The sequence below is a fragment of the Mirounga angustirostris genome, unplaced genomic scaffold, assembly GCF_029215605.1.
Source record: "Mirounga angustirostris isolate CCGP_5_RB_7025 unplaced genomic scaffold, mMirAng1.0.hap1 SCAF_1, whole genome shotgun sequence".
NCBI classification, from domain to species: domain Eukaryota; kingdom Metazoa; phylum Chordata; class Mammalia; order Carnivora; family Phocidae; genus Mirounga; species Mirounga angustirostris.
In genome coordinates this window covers 117,113,554-117,132,223 of record NW_026991709.1, presented here as the reverse complement: position 1 = coordinate 117,132,223, position 18,670 = coordinate 117,113,554, and the positions used below count along the sequence as shown (strand labels likewise).

The following is an 18,670-nucleotide window of genomic DNA, read 5'->3' as shown; positions in this document are numbered from 1 at the left end:
ATGACTTCATGAAGAGCGTATCTCCATCTTCCCTAAGACTATTATTAAATATATTGCCCACTACAGTGTCCAAAGGTCCCTTATACAAGGATACGTGTGATAAATTCCCCTAAAATTTTAGTACCAGAAAAGAAGTTTGCCCATTTTTATAAATAAGTATGATTTCCTTCTATAGTGCTATATTATTCCTATATAACTCATCATGTTTCCCTTTTGGCTTTGGCTGCCAGAAAGCTCAGAGCTATATTTATTGCCAAACCACAGCAACGAACAGCTGTCTAATTTTGCAGAAAAACTCTATCCCAAAGCACTTGAGTATTTACTCTCAACTAAATGGTCCCATGATACGCATGGCTCATGTTATGAGTTGTCTCAAATCCAATTTGGAAATAGGCAAAGATTAAATAATAAACAAACAAACAAATAAACACATAAGTAATTTGAACTAAGCAGGCTTGGTATTGGCAGTAGAAAATGCTTACACCTAGAGTTTGGTTTGTATCAAATGCCTAATGGGCACATTGCTTAATCTGAAGTACTGCTCTGGAGTGAGCGTGCCCCTGGGTGCAGCCATGGACTTTTGGGTGTTTCTGCTATTGAGGTCCACATCTACATTCACCTATCCCATGATGCTTGCTCCCTAGAGGGGGTCTGCGTGACATCCAATAAGGATATCAGGTTGTAAAGGGTGGCAAAAGAGCAAGGTACAGATAAACTAGCAATTTATACATGGACTGTAACCTTTAACTATTTAATAAAACAAGATCTTGCTGAAATGGACCAGGAAATAGAAAGACAATTTTCACACATAAAAATAAACAATTTTTAGGTATTGGGGTATGTTTATGTGTGTGTGTGTGTGCGTGTGTGTGTGTGTTTATTACAATGTTCAAAGGTAGACTAAAATATATCAGGTGAATTGAGATACTTCTTTACCTTTCTACAAGGTCAAATATGTATTCTTATTGTTAACATTACTTACATTATTTTACAAATGTTGAGTGCTGAAAAGGGCATAGAATCTGGAGGAAAGGAAGCCAGAATTATTTTGAATGGCTGATATCATTTTTTTACCTTCATTATTTCGTGTAAGGGACACTATTGTTCTTTTTCTCTGGAATGAATAAGCTCTTCAGCAACCTCCCTAATAACAAGAGAAGGGACTAACATAACAGACATTGTGTTGCAATGATTTAGATACAAGGGCCCCTAAGCGTGGACTCCGGTAATGTAGCCTTGATATAGTATGGCTTTCTGCATCAGCAACAGATGCCTTCAAAGCCTTTGGGAATAGCTTGACCCCTGTGACTCATCAGTAGGACAGGTTATCATTACAAGAAAGACGTGCCATGCTTTTCACAGGAGAGCCCAAACCAGTCTATGAGCAAGTGGGCCAGGCAGGCTCATGAGACCCCAAATATCTTCCTCCTCATGAGGGCTTGTCTGATAGTCCACAGACAGTTTCATTCAAGGCAGCAATGCTTGGTCCTCAAGAGCCCAGCTCTGGAATCAGATCTCCCACTCTTAAATCCCAGCTCCACCACTTACTGTTGGCTGAGTAACCTGGGTGTAGGCCCTAACTTTGAGTCTTTCTGTGAATTAATAAGAACGTCCATGAAAGGCGTTTAGCCAGCACTTGGCTCATGGTACACCTTCAATATATGTCAGCTTCTATTATTATTATTCAGATTTAAAGTACCACCTAACAACATGCAAATACCCAGAGAGGCATACCTTGTTACCAGCTAATACTTGGGGGGCAGGAGAGGCGAGTCTCACCACCTGAATGTCAATTAAGATGACAGTAGCCAACAGCAAGGGATCCAGGATTGAAACCTGGGAGAAGCGGGGAACTAGGCCAAAGGAGAGAAACGACGTTGACACTTTGCTCAGAGCCACAGTGATTCTTCTACACGGAAAAGCACCCAATGGGTGCAGCTATCCAAGCGCAAATCCTTGCTGTTGCAGAAAGGCAATCTAATCGCTGAATCCAGATCACAGAATCCGTGGCCCTCGGGACATTAGGGACAGCCCCTTTCTCTATTAACTGCTCCACCACAGAGGTTTTATATATAGACTTTCTATGGTAAGAGATATTAGACTGTAGCGCCGCCACATTAGCTCTTTGTTTTCTGTATGCAAGCGTTCTCAACACTGATGTGTGTGGAAATGTGCACACCCCAGAGAGGCTTCCAACGGGCTTGCCATCAGCGGCCAACGGAAAACCACCACCCTTTTCTGCAAAGCAGCTGCGCGTCCCTTCGCACTCGGAGTAGACTTCCATTCGTAAAGTCATCCGTCACCTCTATAAATCAGCCATTTGTTGATTTTAACATCCCCTCCTGACCAACAAGGAGAGAAGAGGAAATGCCATTTTGGAGACTTTCCGTTAAGCGGTTGCGTACAAAACGGATGAGGGATTTTTTTTTTTTCCCCCTCTCTTCTCCTCGGGGTACCCAGGAAAGGCTGATTCAGAAAGACCCGCGGGGTCCGGGAGGGGTCCTTCCGGGAGCGCCCACGCGGCCCGCACCCCCGCGTGCGCCCAGCAAACGCAGCACTGACCTGTCAGGCCGGCAGCCTCCGCAGACAGGAAGGCGCTCCAAGACAGGAGGAAAAACAGGCCGGTTTCCAGCAGAGGGAACTCACAGAGTTTGGTAAATTTGGTCAAGTGACAAAGACATGTTAAGGGAAACAGCAAAGGCCGGTACAGCTACATCTCCTCCTTGGCTGAGGAAAACGAAATCTGGTTGAGATCGTTTCGGAGTAAGAGAACTCATCTGCAGCGCTGAGTGGGAGGCCTTGCTTCTCACTGGGCCGGCTTGGAAGGCCAGCGTGCGTTCCACGCTTCGTGGGGAGCTGAACGCTCCAGTAAGAAGGCAAACCTGTGTTCGCATTTCTAAAAAGGTGTCTTACTGAGGAAGAAGATAAAATCAGCTACCTGTGGGTCCAAAAGCTCTTGAATTTGGCCTTGGCCCTTGGGGCGTGCCCCTCAGGGGAGGGCAGCAGATCAGGGAAAACAAAGCCCTGGATAAGGAAGCAAGTGCGTCAGCACCCAAGGAGGCCACTGCTCCCTGGGGAGCGGTAGTCTGTGGACAGATCACCTTAAAGACTCCTCTCTCGGGGATGGGAGTTGGATCAGGAGGAACATTCATGTTCAGTGGTAGGGAAGTTACCCATGCCATCTTAGTAGAAGTAGGATAGAGGAAAAGGTGTATTATTTCTAGGTCAGGCAAGCAGCCCTTTGGCAGGCAATGGTTCATTTTGGCTGGGATGACACTTGGTCAGTAGCCTATAAATTGCACATAGAGCAAGGGCAGAGTGATCCAAATCATGCAGAGCATGGGTTATGGGAAGATGATTAGGAATTTGTGATGGATGGAAAAGGGTTACATTGCAACTGTGCCCACACTCAGGCAAAAAAATGCCCTGACAAGTAAGGAGATGTTATGTTGCATTTTTATGCTTCAGGACAAAATCTAAAGAGATTCTACTTAATGTGGATGTTTAGCAGTAGGGCAGGGAAGCAAAAAGCATGACCCCTGGAGTGGAAGATCAAGGTCTGAGTCTTGGCTCTGCTAGTCACTGGCTGTGTGATTTCTGAGCAATATATCAACCTCTCTGAGCCTCATTTCTATCCTATGTGAATTGTCAATGAGAATAATACCTACTCTCTCAAGTGTGGAGAGTAAAATGAGATGGAGTATGTTTTAAATGTTTTGCAAAATTATAGAAAGCACAAAATGCCAAGAAGAGGCAGAATGATATCATAGTTGGGAATATAGCCCCTGGAAGCCAACTCTACTTCAATGTATCAGCTTCAACGTGTCCCCTGACCACTTTGTGCCTTGGCTTCCCTGTCTGAAAGTGAAGAAAATCATGTAACCTACCTCCTAGGTATATAAACCAGTTATTATGCGTTAAGCACTCAAAAGAGTGCCAGATATGCAACAAGGAATATATATGTTTTTCTATCAGTGTGACTTAAATTAATTTGTTTTGTGATACATCTTTCCCAGATGTAGATTCAGTAAGCGTCTGGAAACAATTCTTTATCTGGAAGAAAACACAGGATGCCCTTTGACCCTTTCAGCATTCCCTCTTATTACTTGGAGGGCAGGCTTTTTGTTTTTAGTGGGGTCTGTTCCTCTGAATCCCCTCTTCTACTTTGTTGTGGAGAAGGCTTAGACCACTTTGAGTAACAGGATATCAAGTGGACATAGGACATTTGTCTCTTTCAACCTTCGCCAGAAAGCAGTTTAGTTCTGGGTCAAGACCCAAGCTTGCCTAGAGCCCAGGGGCCTATACCCTGAGGAGCATCACCTCATTATGGACAAGGTATCAAGGCTCATCATGGTGGAGGGAATGACTGTGCACCTGTCTCATTGCAGCCTGAGTTTGGGAGAGGCAAGGCCATCAGGTGCTGTATGACAGATCCTCCCCCTGAGACTGAGCCGCTGTCTCTTCTCTCTCTCTCCACCATTTTTTTCCAGATCTGATCCAATCCCATGGCAGACTTCTAATCTCCAGGAATTTTTTCCCTTTCCTTGCCAACTTGTTTACTTATGTGTCCATACCTTCCCTTCATGTGAAGCGGAAAAGAGTTCCAATTTCAGTTTTTTCACCTAGTGCAGGCTCTGGAGCCAGAAAGTGTGGATTTAAATCCCAGCCCTGAAATGTCTCAGCTCTATGGCTTTAGACAAGTTGTTTAACCTTTATGTGTCAGTTTCTTTAGCTGTAAAATTGAGATAATAACAGTATCTTCCTCCCAGTGTTTTTATAAAAGCTATATGAGAAAACCCATTAGCAAAATGCTAATGACAATGGCTGACAATGCTAATGACAATGGCTGGTAAAGTTCTCAACGAATGTTACAGTAATAATAATTGTGTTGGCTATTACTAATATGTGACCCAGAGTAGCTATTTAACCTCCTTGAGCCTCAGTTTCCTCGTGTGTAGAGTGAGGATAATAATAGCTTATCTTACAGGGTTGATTCAAATGAGGAGATACATACAAAGGCCGTGGCACATGCGAAATGTTTCTATCATCATTACCATTACTTATGCAAAACAACGTGTGGCTTCCATCATAATTCCACTTAATAATCAAGAGGCAATAGGGATCAGTGATCAAAAGTATGGTCTGTCTCTTGGTTTCAATCTCTGGGTTTGAATTTTGGCTTTAATACTTACAAGCTATATGATGCTGGGTAATACCCTACCCTTTCTAAGCTTCAGTATCCAACAAAAATAATATCTTTGTGATATGGTCATTGTGAGGGTGAATGAAGTATAGCGTGTAAAACAAATAGAGGCCTGTGTATTGTAAGTACTGATATTAATCATTAGATTATTAATCGTTATTTTTATTAGAGATCAGCCCTACCTTTTCTGAATTACTTTATTTCTTTGTCAAAGGAGTTGACATTCTCTAGGGTTTCCAGGACAAAATTCTGGAGTGGTCTTTGAGTCTCTCCTCTTCTAATCCTATTCTAGTCCTAGAGATTCTTCTAAACATTAGACTCCTTCTTGATATTTCTTTCACAGTTCATCATCACAGTTTCTCTTGATTCTAATCCTTTTCTGACTCATCCTATGAACCAGTTCTTCATTTATTGTTTAAAAACAGGACTTTCAGTATGTCACTCTCCTGAGCAGAAACCTTTGGTAGCTAATTGCAGACTACAGACAGAAGCTCAGATTCCTTTGAATTACACTCCAAGATATTCCACAGGGTGAGTCCAACCCACCTGTGTCTCCTCATCTTCCACTGCTCACCAAACCGAGACTTCTGGTCCTCTCAGTCCCATCCTTACACTTCAATGAATGCTGGTTTTCTCCTGAATCACTAATCATATAGCCTTTGTCTATATCCTACCTATATTTCAGGCCAAGCCTACATTCCTCTCTGCATGTAAATACTACTTTTCAAATTATTTTTCAGAATTATAGTCTGGTCAAGAGTCTATCAGACTATTTCAGAAACAATGGACTCATCCACATTTGAATTTTTAGAGTCCTAATAAGTTGGCTGTGGTTTTGGCACCCACCTTCTATACAACTCTTATTGTAGAGCTTGTCTTTCCAAGTTTGTTACTAATTGAAGGCAGAGTCCATATTTTATTCATCTTCCGACTCATGTTAGAAACCCTTAGTAGAACCTAGTGTTTTAGCAGCCGCTCAGTGAATAGAGATTCACTGGGTCAGTCCCCATGAAAAAGTCCCCAACGTTTTGCTTTCTTTGCTAGATCCCTGACACATCTTGCACCCTTCTTCTTTCTCTTTTCCCCAAGGTCTTTGGTCCTTGATCCTTTGTTCTGACTCTTTTTATGGCCTCTATTGAGCCCTCACACTTAACATTGGTTTTCTGGCTTTCTTCCTCAACTCTGACTGACTTTTGCCCCATCCAACTGCTCTGACTGAACAGCTCACTAGACCAGCTTCATTCCCTGGCCCAAATTCTCTAGGAACTCTGCCCATTCTCCCACTGCACTACTGCAAAAGAGGGAATGAGATGACACAACTGTCCAGATATGGCAAACATGTCATTTCTACCCTGCTTGCCCATCCCCTCCTGTAAAATCGCTAAAGATGTTTGTTTAAACCCACAGTGATTTTTTGGCTTGGCCAGTCCTGTGAGCTAGTGATTGCAAGAAGTTTGAAAAGGAAGAAGAGAATACCCAGCTAATCACTCCCAGTCAATCCTGTCTTGTCCTTGACCTTGGATCTTCAGTTCTTCCTCTTGACCCGAATACAGCCAATCCTGATGTCCCATGCCCCCCTATTTTCCTACATGGCAGTTTTTTAAGACTGTTGCAATCTTGGCATCAGACAGTATCGATAGTGCTAGAACAGGCCTTGGACAAGAAAAGATCCTCGTCCCCTCTGCCACTGGTACCAATCTATGCCTCATAGATTGGGAACAAAGATGGCTCCAGGGGCATTGTATCATATTTGAACTAGACTGTCTAGCTGTTTCTTGCTCGGCCTGGAGGTTGTCCATCCTCAGAAACAGTCCAGGCCTAGCGCTCAGTAGTCCCCAGCTTTCCACACACACGTTCAAAGGATATCAGCGCGGTGACAACAGCGTACGCAGACCCCATTGCAAACGAGCCAGCGAAGATGCCCAGGAAATTCCCCACGGACTGGAAGAATGCTGCAGCATCAAATGTATTTGGATTCTCCTTGGGGCTGTACATGGATATCGAACTGGAAAGAAAAGAGGGTGAAGGTTGGTCAGTGACTTCTTATAGCCCAAATACCAGGAGTCGGAAGTTAGCAGCCACTTCTGGGGAGGGTACCTTGTCCTGTGAGGTTAGGCGCTGGTTGGAAGAGGTCAGGAGAAACAGATGAGGACAGGGAGAGGCAGAGAAAGTAGAGAGCTTTCCCTTTCCTTACAGCCCAATCCCATGGTATCCATATATTGCTGCCAGTCAGTAAACATTTTTATATTGGAAGGGTCATAAAGAATATTGTTTCTGAGCAAACTAGGCATTAAAACATGGTAGGTGTATAAGGAATCTGCTGAGGAGAGAGATAACTGTGAATTATTAAGTGGCCATATGTCTTCAGTGCTGTTATATATTCACAAATGCTCCTGATAAAAAGTGCACTTTTATGGCCTGTGCACAAATGGGCAATACAAATCACAGCATGCACAAAATATTCTGCTGTGATCTTGTCATAAACCACAAAGCATTCCACCTCTCCAGTGTAACCCTTCAGAAACAGAGCCCAGAGGATGCTTAGAGCATCACAGTATTAACCCCTGGGGAGAGACAAAAACCCTCATTTTCCCACCAAAACAAATGGCAGCAGCTGCTCGAGGTCATGTTTTATACCCCAATTCTGGTGGTTGCCAACAGATTTATTTCCATAGAGAAAAATCAATCCACCAATAGGCAGCCTGTTCACTTAAATATTTTTGAGGACACCACATTTGTTATTTTTTTTTTAACCAGGGCCTCAAGTCCCAGAAGGACAAGGTGTGTCCTATTTTAAGAAATATGAACTCCATATTGTAGCATTAAAATGAACAGATGTGCTAGAACCAGTAGCTTTGGGGAGATAAATGAAGTAACATTTCATTTTTTTAAATAGTTTTTCTTTTAATTATGAGGCCTTTAAAACTAATCAGGAAAATCAAGAGTTTTGTAATAGGTTCTGGAAGGGACTTTGTAGCAGTATAGAGAGCAAAAAGTACACTAGACACACTGACTTGAGATTAGATTGGATTTTACAGAGATCTAACTGAATCTTTTATGGTTTGGATGATTAGAGCATGTTAACTCTGATTTGACTTTCTGTATCTAGAGACTAGTTAAGGGGGTTGGGAAGGGGGATTCCAGTTTTTCTACAGGAAGATGTGTGCTTAAAAAAGTAGTTTTAAATGTTCTTAGTTTTTCCCTGGATGTCTTTAAACCCCTAAAGTAGGCCAAACACTTCTACTTTGATCATGTAATTGGATAAGGAAGATGAATGTGGATCTCAAATGGAGCCCTTGAAATGTATGCGAGAAAAGGATTGCCTTTGAAGTGTTTTCTCTTTGTAAAGTGTTGTGTCTTGCAGAAAAAAAAATTGAAAAGCAAACCCATATTTAGGTCCTTTGTATCTGACAGTCCTGAGAATGGGTGTATAACCCCACGGCCATTAGGAAACTTGATGGCCAACACTGAAAAGCTTGATGTGTAAGTTAACATTCACCAGCACATTTCTTCATTCCAGTGAAGGAACATAGTGATGAGAAAACATTCTATTTGCATTCTGCTTTTCCAAACAAAGAGTTTTGCATAGTAACACAGCTCTGTGAATAATTCTGTTAATTCCTGAGGCTACCAATAGATCTGATCCATAGAACAGGTACCTCTTCATCCCCATCTCCACCTCCACACTCCAGAAATTATTTTCTCTGTCCTTATACTTCTTGACCTTGGAGTACCATCATCACATCATTTGGCCATAGCAACATGTAATGTTACTTCCATTATTAATGTAATGTTTTTCTTTAAATCAACTCATTTTTATTCAAATGCAAGAGCTTTTATTAAAGAATATTTATGAAGTCATGGGTTTGATGTGCTAATTTTCTTTCTTCTTAATACCCATGAGACTATGTAACTATTACATTTGATGAAAAGTTCATCTGTGTGTCACCTACAATCATCTGGGTAACCGCCCTGATTCTCAGCCTGCATTCTGGGAGTCATTCTCTTCCTGGGCTCTGATCCCCACCCAGTAGGGTACAGGCAAACTTCATATACTTCTTCCCTGTGATGCTGGATTTAACTTAAGGGGAAAGCTTAACTTCCCTTGACTTATGAAGACTTGTCTCTTGAATGTGCTGCCCCTAAAGCTTCCTAGGATGTATGCACTGGATGCCCACTAAGGGTCTGGTGGTACATTAAGTGTAGGGTGTTGGGGGGCAGGCAGGAAAGGACATAGAGAAGAGAAGCAGAATTTGAGTAAATAAACATTTTACTGAACATATACAAGGCGTATCTAGGCACAGGGGCCTGAGATGTAGATGACGACTAGCTCCAGTCATGGAGTTAAGTGTGATTTTTTGAGAGATATGTAACATTTAGTGGTACAAATGAGCAAGAGTCACTACTTTAGATGAAAGGAGATGGCATTTGAGCAAGGAAGCAAGTCAACAGACAGTGATGGGAAGAGGGTACTTCAGGCAGTAGAAAGAGTGTGAGCAAAGGGAAGAAGGCAGATGAGTTGAGGACACTTCAAAGCAGAGCTATATAGTTATGGCTGGAACACAGGGACCATGTATGTGGGTACCTATGGAGGTAGAGATAGGTAGATGGCGTCACTCAGCTTTAAATTCCATGTGAAACATATATAAAAGTCCTCACATTTACATATCATTTTGTCCCCTTTAGGCCTGCATTATAACTTCATTTGATCCTATAACATTTCTGCCAGGTAAACAGGGCAGGTATTTTTATCCCTCCTTTTCTTTCTTCTTTTTTTTTTTTTTAAATAAAACAAAGAAACTAAGGGTCAGAGAAATTAAGATCATAGAGCTATGGAGTTCAAAATGCAGATTTTTCGCTTCTTCCTTCAAAAATTGATCTTGTTGGGAGGAAAACAGGAAAAACAGGAACCCAAATCAGGATAGCTGAGTGCTGCACCGATTGTAAATGAACCTTTAATTTCATCCCTGGATAGACCATGGGCAACACCTTCCTGTGTGCAAGGATAGAGCAGATTGCACTGTATGGGACACAGCACCCTCTTCCCCACCTCACTAGACTGCGAGACTCGGGGCTTCTCATGGGAATCAGCTTTCAGGCCTGGCTCCTGGGCCTGAGCTTTGCTGGGCCTGGCCTGGGTCTTGTTCTTCTTCATATGACCAGGACACAGACTGGTGCCTGGCACGTGGCAGGCCAAATAAAGATGAATGAAATAAAGGCAGGATGACTGGAAAGTAGAAAGGAAAGAAAGAAGAAATACCGGAAAGAAGGAGGTCTGCAAAAGCTAGGCTTGAAATGAATCATCATCTCTAAGATTTCCTTTATTAAGCAATGACTTTATATATTTACATTGTGGGTACTTTTAAGTTCATCAACCCAAACTGAAGGTGACACTTGAGACAACTTGAGCTTCAGAGATCTGACCCTTATTGGCTCTATGGCCTTGGGCAAGTTATTTCATCATGCTCAGACTCAGTCTCAAAGTCTGTAAAATAGAAATATTAATAGTACTTATCTCCCAGAAATGCATGAGGATATGAGGTACATTTAAAACCTGTATATTTATCTTGTAGACTTTAGGGCCACCCATTGAGTACTGATTATGTGCATGAAAAATAAACACTCACTGAATGCTGACAATCATCACCACCATCATCATCATTCTGCTAAGAACTTCCATAAGCCCCACAATGACAGAGAACAGAGTGCTGTGGCTGAGCCAGGCCCCAGCTCCAACTACACGGAGATGGGGTGTGGCTCTCCTCCTGGCATACCAGGCTTCCAGGTTGCGGCAAGGAACTAGTCACTTTTGCATGGGAACAGAAGGATCTCCTGGGAGGACATGGTCATTGAAGTGAGGCTAAAATCTGTTCTGTTTATTGCAGAGCTCTTCACTCCATGGATCCACAAAGAAAGGAGCATCCTTGGCAGTCTGGGTAGGAATCTGTCTCAGGACAAGAACAGGCAAGGAGACTGAGCTTGTGTTGCTTCACCCCTAGTTAAGCGGCTCACCCCTCCTGGATGTTCTGTAGGCAAAGCCCTCTGGCTTCAGGTGAGGAGTGAGGTAAAGAGAGCAGGTAAAGAAAAGTCAGGCAGGTTGCAGCTCTCCTGACTGCCAGGATTTTAGGAAGCTGTTCTTCTGGGCTCTAAATCCTGGTGAAGGAGGTACCTCTTTGGGCTCTGGTTTTCAGCTACAACACTAAGCCTATGGATTGTAGGGCAACAGCTGCAGAGGGTGCTTTCTGGAAACAAACAAGGGTTTGGGTAGCATATGTAGAGCTTTCCAACTTCACCCCAAGAGAGGAAGAAATAGCTGTTCCAGCAGTTGCAGCCCTTTGGACTTAAAAAGAAAATATTTCCTCCCCTGCACTGAGGGACATGCTTGGACCATTCGTGTATGCAAACATTGGAAGGGAGAGAGGAGAAGAAGAAGAATTAAACTTTCTGCTAACCTGTCTGGTGCTTGTTCTCTGGGGCACTACTCTGAAGAGGCATTGTTTATAACACAAGCTGGTGAAGATAGATCTACAATCCCCATATTTCTGGAAAGAATATTTGGGTTAGATGAAACCAATATCCTTGAAAGTGCTATGAGCAGAAATACATAGTGGTGTTTAAATATTCATCTCATAAATTGGAAATAAGTCCAGGTTATTGATTCATTCTATTCAGGAAAAGATTACTCAGCAAAAACGAGTTTGATGATAGTATATTGTATCTGTTCTCAGAAATAAATGTGTGCAGCATCTTTTATTCAAAAATTTTGAAATGGATGAAATATCCCAATTCCTTTGATGAAAGCAACATGAATAAGGATCATGTTGCTCACTGTACCATTTAAGATTCACAGACAGGATCGCAACTCTGGTGTTTCTCAACATCCCATTATTTAATCTTTACGATGTTCCTTCAGGGAAGTCACTTGGCAGCTTAGGTAGTATTGAGAGCATAGAGTCTGAGTCTGGGATCTGGGTTCAAATCTCAGTTCTGCCACTTACTGCCTGTGTGACCTTGAGCAAGTTACTTAATTTATATGCACGTTAGGTTCCTATAAAATGAGGATGATAACAATAGTAACCATCACATAAGTTGCTACAAGAATTCAATGAATTAATGTTTATAAAGCACTTGAAATGGCACCTGTAACATAGTAAGAATTAGACGAGCATTTAAGTAAATCATCCTTCTTCAAATAACCCATTCTTCCCACTGCTCCTCCTCCTTCCTTTCTCTCTCTTTTGAACAAACAGTTTGGTTTACTTCTAAAACAAGTATCTCAAACTAGATGTCCAATCAGCACCTCAACTGAAACAGAACTGAGATGTCATCACCAATCTCTCTTACACCTGACTGGACTGGTCCCTGGTCTAGGGTCATGGAGTGTCAGGGACCATTTGATCTTACAAATTGTTTTTTGTGGAATGGTGTATGACACCTATGCTCAATAAATACTAGTGATGAAGAAGAAGAAGGAGAGAGCAAGAAGAAGAAAAGGAGGAAGAGAAGAAGGTATTGCAATTATGCTGGAAGTGAAAATGATATAATGCAGGGAAAGTGTTCTCTAAATGGTACCACCATTACTGCCACCAATGCCATCCCCTCCATGACTCATGACTCTGACCTTCTTCCCATTTTGGATCCTACCCAGTCTTCTCTCTCCTGGTTCTTACAGTCCTTCTCAAGATCACCTGGTTTCTAACACCATCCACTTTGTTATTTTTCACTGCTACTGCTAAAATATTTTGCCTCACACTTACTCACTTAAACTACTCAACAACATCCTGCTCCTGGGCAGCTCTTCTTTCATTGGCCCTCCCAGCTCCCACAGTCTACTCTCTGTCCTGGGTGCCTGACTGGGACAACCTGCTTCTCCAATGCCCCAGTATAGTCTCAATTCTTTTGTTAACAAGAAATCATTGTCACTCAAAAACTTTCAAAAGGAAAATATTAAGCAAACATATCATTTCCCTTTCAGAATATTTGTTAATGTAATCATTAAAGAAAAAAATGATAAAATGACTACTACAGCCAAAGATCTACAAAAGGACCTACCATTTTCTCTACCAAATCTTTAATCCCTAGCAAAAAATTTCTAACTGCTGACACCAGTTTATTATAGAATTCCTGATTAGTTGGGATATATATATGAAGTAGTTTATTTTTTTTCCCAATTACTGCTTCCAGCTGTACTACATCAAATCCTTCTTTGTGTGGGTAGGTAGTTCCATTAATGATGTCTTAGCCAAATTCCATTATTAAGACTTGGTACAGTCTAGCTTAAAACCTAAATCTTCAAAGCGGGATTCTTCTTCGCCCTGCAGAATATTCTAGAGCAGCAGGCAGGATGACTTGGAAGGGAGGAGAGGCAGAAGAGGTGTTCCTCTAACACACTTCTGGGTACCAGTGTCCCCTGGTGTTGGAGGCACAGAGGAGGGATGCGGGACCAAGCTTGTTCCTGCTCAATCCCTCTCTTAGAGACCTCTGCTGACATGGTAGCACCTGTATTTTGCTGAGAATCCCCTCACAGGGACCACTCAATCTTCTATCTGCCCTGCCAGCTATGTACATTTCCAGCCCTTTGCTATGGCTTGGATCTGGGGCCATTTGGGCAGTGTCGTGGCTCTCATCCTTCTTTTGACCTCCAATCCCCTTTATTGGGCCATGGACCACTGTGCCAGGTGGGTTCACCTTGGCCACTTCCTAAACACACCAAACCAGGGAGTTATCAGGTCCTGCTGACACAGACCATTCCAGCTGATTCCTTTTAGAGATCTCTAGGCCAGTCCCCATGTTCTTGTGTACTCCCACTCCAAGAAACCACATCCAAGAACTTCCTTCCTTTACTCTGTTTTGAGAGGGCCTTAGCCCCTCCATAGTTTTCTCCACTGGGGAATGAGCTGGCAAGGCCTCTTCTTGCAGGTAGCCTTAGCCTATTGGGTGATTCCTTCCAGTGGAGTCCCTTCCTCTTGACTTAGGATAGAGGAAGCACCCCGATGGACAGAGGGAACAGCTTCACACCTCAAACACTGTAGTCTCTCCAAGGATGACCCCATCCTTCCCCACCCCTTTTATATACCAATTTGAGGCAAAAAAGATGGTGGGGAGGTTGAAGGAAATGAGGCTAATTCTGTTGCCAATTAAGCTAGTTGGGAGGTGTGGCCTTAACTGCTGGGGAAAGCTGCTGCTCTTTTTAGCGTGGAGCCATTTATCAGCCTTTGTTTGCAGCTTTGCTCCTTAAACCCAAGTTGGCAAACAGGAAAAGGCCCAAAGGATGACACAGCTTGTGACCTTTACATCAGGGTGCTTCTAGCTTTTTCTTCCTATCTAGAATTTCTTTGTCTTTCTGCTCTTAAAGATACATTTTTAAGGAGAAACACAACACAGAGGGGCAATGAAAATTTGTAAAAGCTCCTCTGTTTAGTTGGCCCTGAGTGTCACAGGTAAGAAACAAAGTAGAAGAAAACTAATTACAGTACTATTTTGTGTTTAAAATTTTTTGGTCCTTAAAAAAAAAATAAGTAAATAAATAAAAAATAAAACAAGTGGATCCTTATCTATTATTTATCTTTTAATAACTGTACCAACCTGCCCTTTCTCAAGAAGTTGCTTAATTATGAATAAGGAATTGATTTTTATGGGGCCAAGAATTGTGTGTACACATTGGAATTCATTCTGGCATCTGCCTGCCCATTATTCTGGCTTATGTTCTGCCAAAGGCCAATGAAGCTCTGTCAAGAGGACCCGCTGTAAAACATAATGACTTCAGGAATTGGGGGCATTCCAGGCACCGTGGGAGGTTAGAAGAGCTGCCTCTTAATAATAAGAGGTTCTGGCCAGAGGTTTGCTGAGCTTGAGTTCTAACCGCCAGGTTTCACCTTCCCAAGGGCCAACCACCCTGCAGGGTGGAGAGTCATGTTTGCAGAGGGCACATTAATAACTCTTTCAGCTTCTGGAAGACCACTTAGTTAATGACTTTGCTCCCTGAGAATCCAAATTCATACCAAGGTGTGACTTTCCAAATCCTTGACAAATATTTTGCCATTTTGATATCTGGCACAAAAGAAAAAGACAAGGGGAATTCTGTGGGAAGTATGAGTTAGTCTGTCATAGCTGCCCCCAGAATAATACAGTCTCATGCTAAACTTACTGATCCACTCCATCAACAAATACTTATTAATCACCTACTATGTGCAGATATTGTTCTAGGCACTAAAGATCTAGCAGGGAACACAACAGAGCTTCTAACCTCATGTTTCTTATATTCCAGTGGAGAAAACAACATAAAAAATAGCTAAGCAGATAAATATATGATTTAATGACAGAGGTTGAAAAGAACCATAAGGCAGCATGAGGGGATGGGATAGAGAGTGATAGGGAAACTGCTTTAGTTAGGGTGGTCAGAAAAGGCTTTTCTGAGAAAGATTATTATCTGCATGAGACCTGACAAACCACAGCAGACCACAGGAGAAGGAGTTGGGTGGTTGAAGAGGAAGATGGAAGGAAGGAGGAGAGTTTAAAAGATAGATGGATTTAGTAGAAATAGCTTCAGTGAGCATTTGGAATGTAGTCATGCAGAGGAAGGACTGGCCTCGTTTTTGGGGTTTCCAGAGGCAAGATAAAGCCCAAAAGTAACAACATCATAGGGAGAAAGATTTTAGTTTTATATTTGAATACAAAATTTCCTAATTTTTAGATCTGACACAAAAGGAAATGGGTTCTAGGAAAGGGTAGTGAGTTCTCTGTCATTGGAGATACTTAAGCATAGAATGAAAGAGTTACTTTCCAGGGTGCTATGGAGAAAATCCATGCACTGCATATTGGATAATGTGGCCTCTAGGGGCCTCTCACCCCAAGAGTTATTGATTCGCTACCTATTATTTTCCAACTTCCTCCAAGAATACCAGGAGAGAGATGTAGGGTGCTTGGCTTTCTGTGCTAATCCAAATCCTGCCACTAGAAATGGCAAAGCACTTAGTGAGTAAGAAAGCAGTACTGTCCTGCAATGGGGACACAATGAAGGCACCGATGATTTAGGTTGGAACTGGGTTCATAATGACATCAAGAACAGTTACAAATTTCAGCACGGAATAAAGCCTTTGACAGATTCCTAAGTGGCTCTGCTCCATTAAGTTCCAACTTTAAGGTGACAAAGAGAGCCCTGAGTTTAAAATTGGTTAAAAGGGAAGAAGAGTTAAAGGAGGTTTGTTATGAATTATGTGTGCATTTTCTTTGAAAGGAGATCTTAAATTACTTTGCAATTTAGTCTGAAAAGTCTTGTCAGAATTGAATTACTCTGTGGGCTTTGAGAAATATTCTCTTATACCCAATATTGAGAGGGAAGTGAATTTGAGATAGTCTTAAAGATAAAAGTAACTTGCAAATACTCTTCTTTTATTTTGTTTTCTCTCTTTCTTTTCTGAGGCAGAAGCAGGAATTTGAATCCCACTACTGTGAGCCTATTTAAAAGAGAGAGAGACTAATTCTTACGATCTAATGGGAATTTCAACCCGTTCTCCTACTTTTCAATTCTTTTAATCCTCACTAATGAAATCTTAGTTCCAAAGAGTACTGTGATATGTGAAACTTTTAGTCATAATAGATATAAAAAGATATAGAAAAGTAGGCTAATAGCCACTAAAGATGGAAATCTAGTTAAAATTAAAATATAATCATTAACAGGTGGAGGCAGGACCAAATATTAATCCCCAAGGTTGAAATGGAGAAGGGGGTCAGGGACTCCAACATTTATTCAGCACTCCAAATACTTACTATTTCCTGTATTCTTACTATGCAGCATTCACTATGTGTCAGGCACTGTGGTAAGCATTTTTATAAGCATTATCTCATTCAACCATCACAGGATCCCCTAAAGTAAGTGCTATTGTGATTTCCATTTTATAGATGAGGGAATTATGGCTTAGATTGAATAACTTCATATATTTCACCTCATTCAATCCTTCCAACAATCTAATGAAGAAAGCATTTGCATTTTGGAGATACACCGACTCAGGGAAATCATTTGCCCAAGGTAACTCACTAGTAAATGGAGCAGCAGATATTCAACTCAGATCTCATCAGTTGCAAGTCTGCGTACAATGCAGGCAAGAAAGTGGGAACATCGAGATCTATCACCTGAGTGTGTCCACAGATAAATAACTCACAAATGTTTTTGCCTTCAGAGGAATGAAGAAAAGGCCACTCTCAGGAGTTTAGGATTTTAGGACTTCTAGTTGTAATTTGTAAGAAAAAAAATTGCATTAGGTAGTGTATTCATTTCAATATGAGGAGCTTTGCTGACAACCTGGTGCTGCTTCCAAGACAGGATTTTTTCATGGAGACCCCTCTTCCATATTAAATGGCTTTAATATCTTGGCATTCACACCAACACCAGCTCAGGTCCATCATCCCATGCGGTTGTTCACCCTGTGTTCCCACATGGTGACTTCTGTCTCTTTATAGTAATTACTTATCCATGTTTCAGGGTCTTCACCTGAAGAATGGTGATGATAACAATTACACCTCCTTTACAGAGTGGGATTAACTGTGTCAATATGTGCACAGTGTTTCTACCTGGAATATAGAAAGCACCCCATAACTGCTAGCTGCTATTATTGTTGTTACTGTTATTTGTATTAGTATTATTGTTGGAATGATTGCTATATCGTTCACCATTTGCTCAAAAGAAATTGATAAAAGCTGAGCTCTATTTCTAGGAAGATGGAGGCATTTAGGAATTCCAGTTAATGTGTCAGAACATTTTAAGAATCTTTTGGAGGTAAAATGAGCAATACGTTTAGAGTTAGATCAAATACTGAATTCATCTTTTTCTTAATGAGGCCTGTAGAGCCGAAGGCTACTGGGATAGTATCAAACAAGGAGATGCATGTAAATCGTTAACAATAGCTAAGCACAAAAGATCCATGGTTGTCTTGCAAATCCAATGGAGCTGAACTTCTAGCAGCCTTGCCAGAGAAGGGGACACAAAGGTAGACATACCACAGAAGTCCTGTTGTTATACCTAAGGCAAAAGAAGTTCACGAACAGAGGGTGTCTAATGAGGTTGTGTGGGATTGCTGATTAGCAACAATCAAGGAAAAATCATGAAACCAGCGGAGTTTGCTTTTATGGCGACCACCAATTCACAGCTCACTGCATGCTACATAGAGATAAAAAAGAATCTGAAAACGGGCACTTGCTTGCCTTGGGGCCTGCAGTGTTTCAGACATGCTGTGTGCCGAGGACAGAGAGCGGCTGAATGAAATGCTAGTTTCCTCTGGCTGGGTCAAAGGACTTTTCATAGACAATGGGCTGCCTTCCTAATCTGAGTGCCTTTCATTCCCACATTAGACAAATCCCACTCCCGTTATAAACGGTTTCCTGAGACAGCCTGACAGAGTTTTACCTGACAACAAGGCCACTCCTGGAAAATATTGGCAGAGATCAGCTCATTCTCCCAGACCCTTTCCC

General features: G+C 41.9%; 1 protein-coding gene across 1 annotated transcript in view; it reads right to left on the bottom strand.

Moving 5' to 3' along the window:
- SLC9A9 (solute carrier family 9 member A9) overlaps positions 1-18,670 on the bottom strand; it is a 559,615-nt gene that overhangs the window by 310,097 nt on the left and 230,848 nt on the right. The window contains exons 7-8 of the mRNA XM_064586786.1: positions 7,070-7,208; positions 2,563-2,668 (exon numbers count right to left, since the gene is read on the bottom strand). Of these exons, the coding sequence (XP_064442856.1) occupies positions 2,563-2,668; positions 7,070-7,208 (245 nt within the window). The remainder of the gene's footprint in view (positions 1-2,562; positions 2,669-7,069; positions 7,209-18,670) is intronic.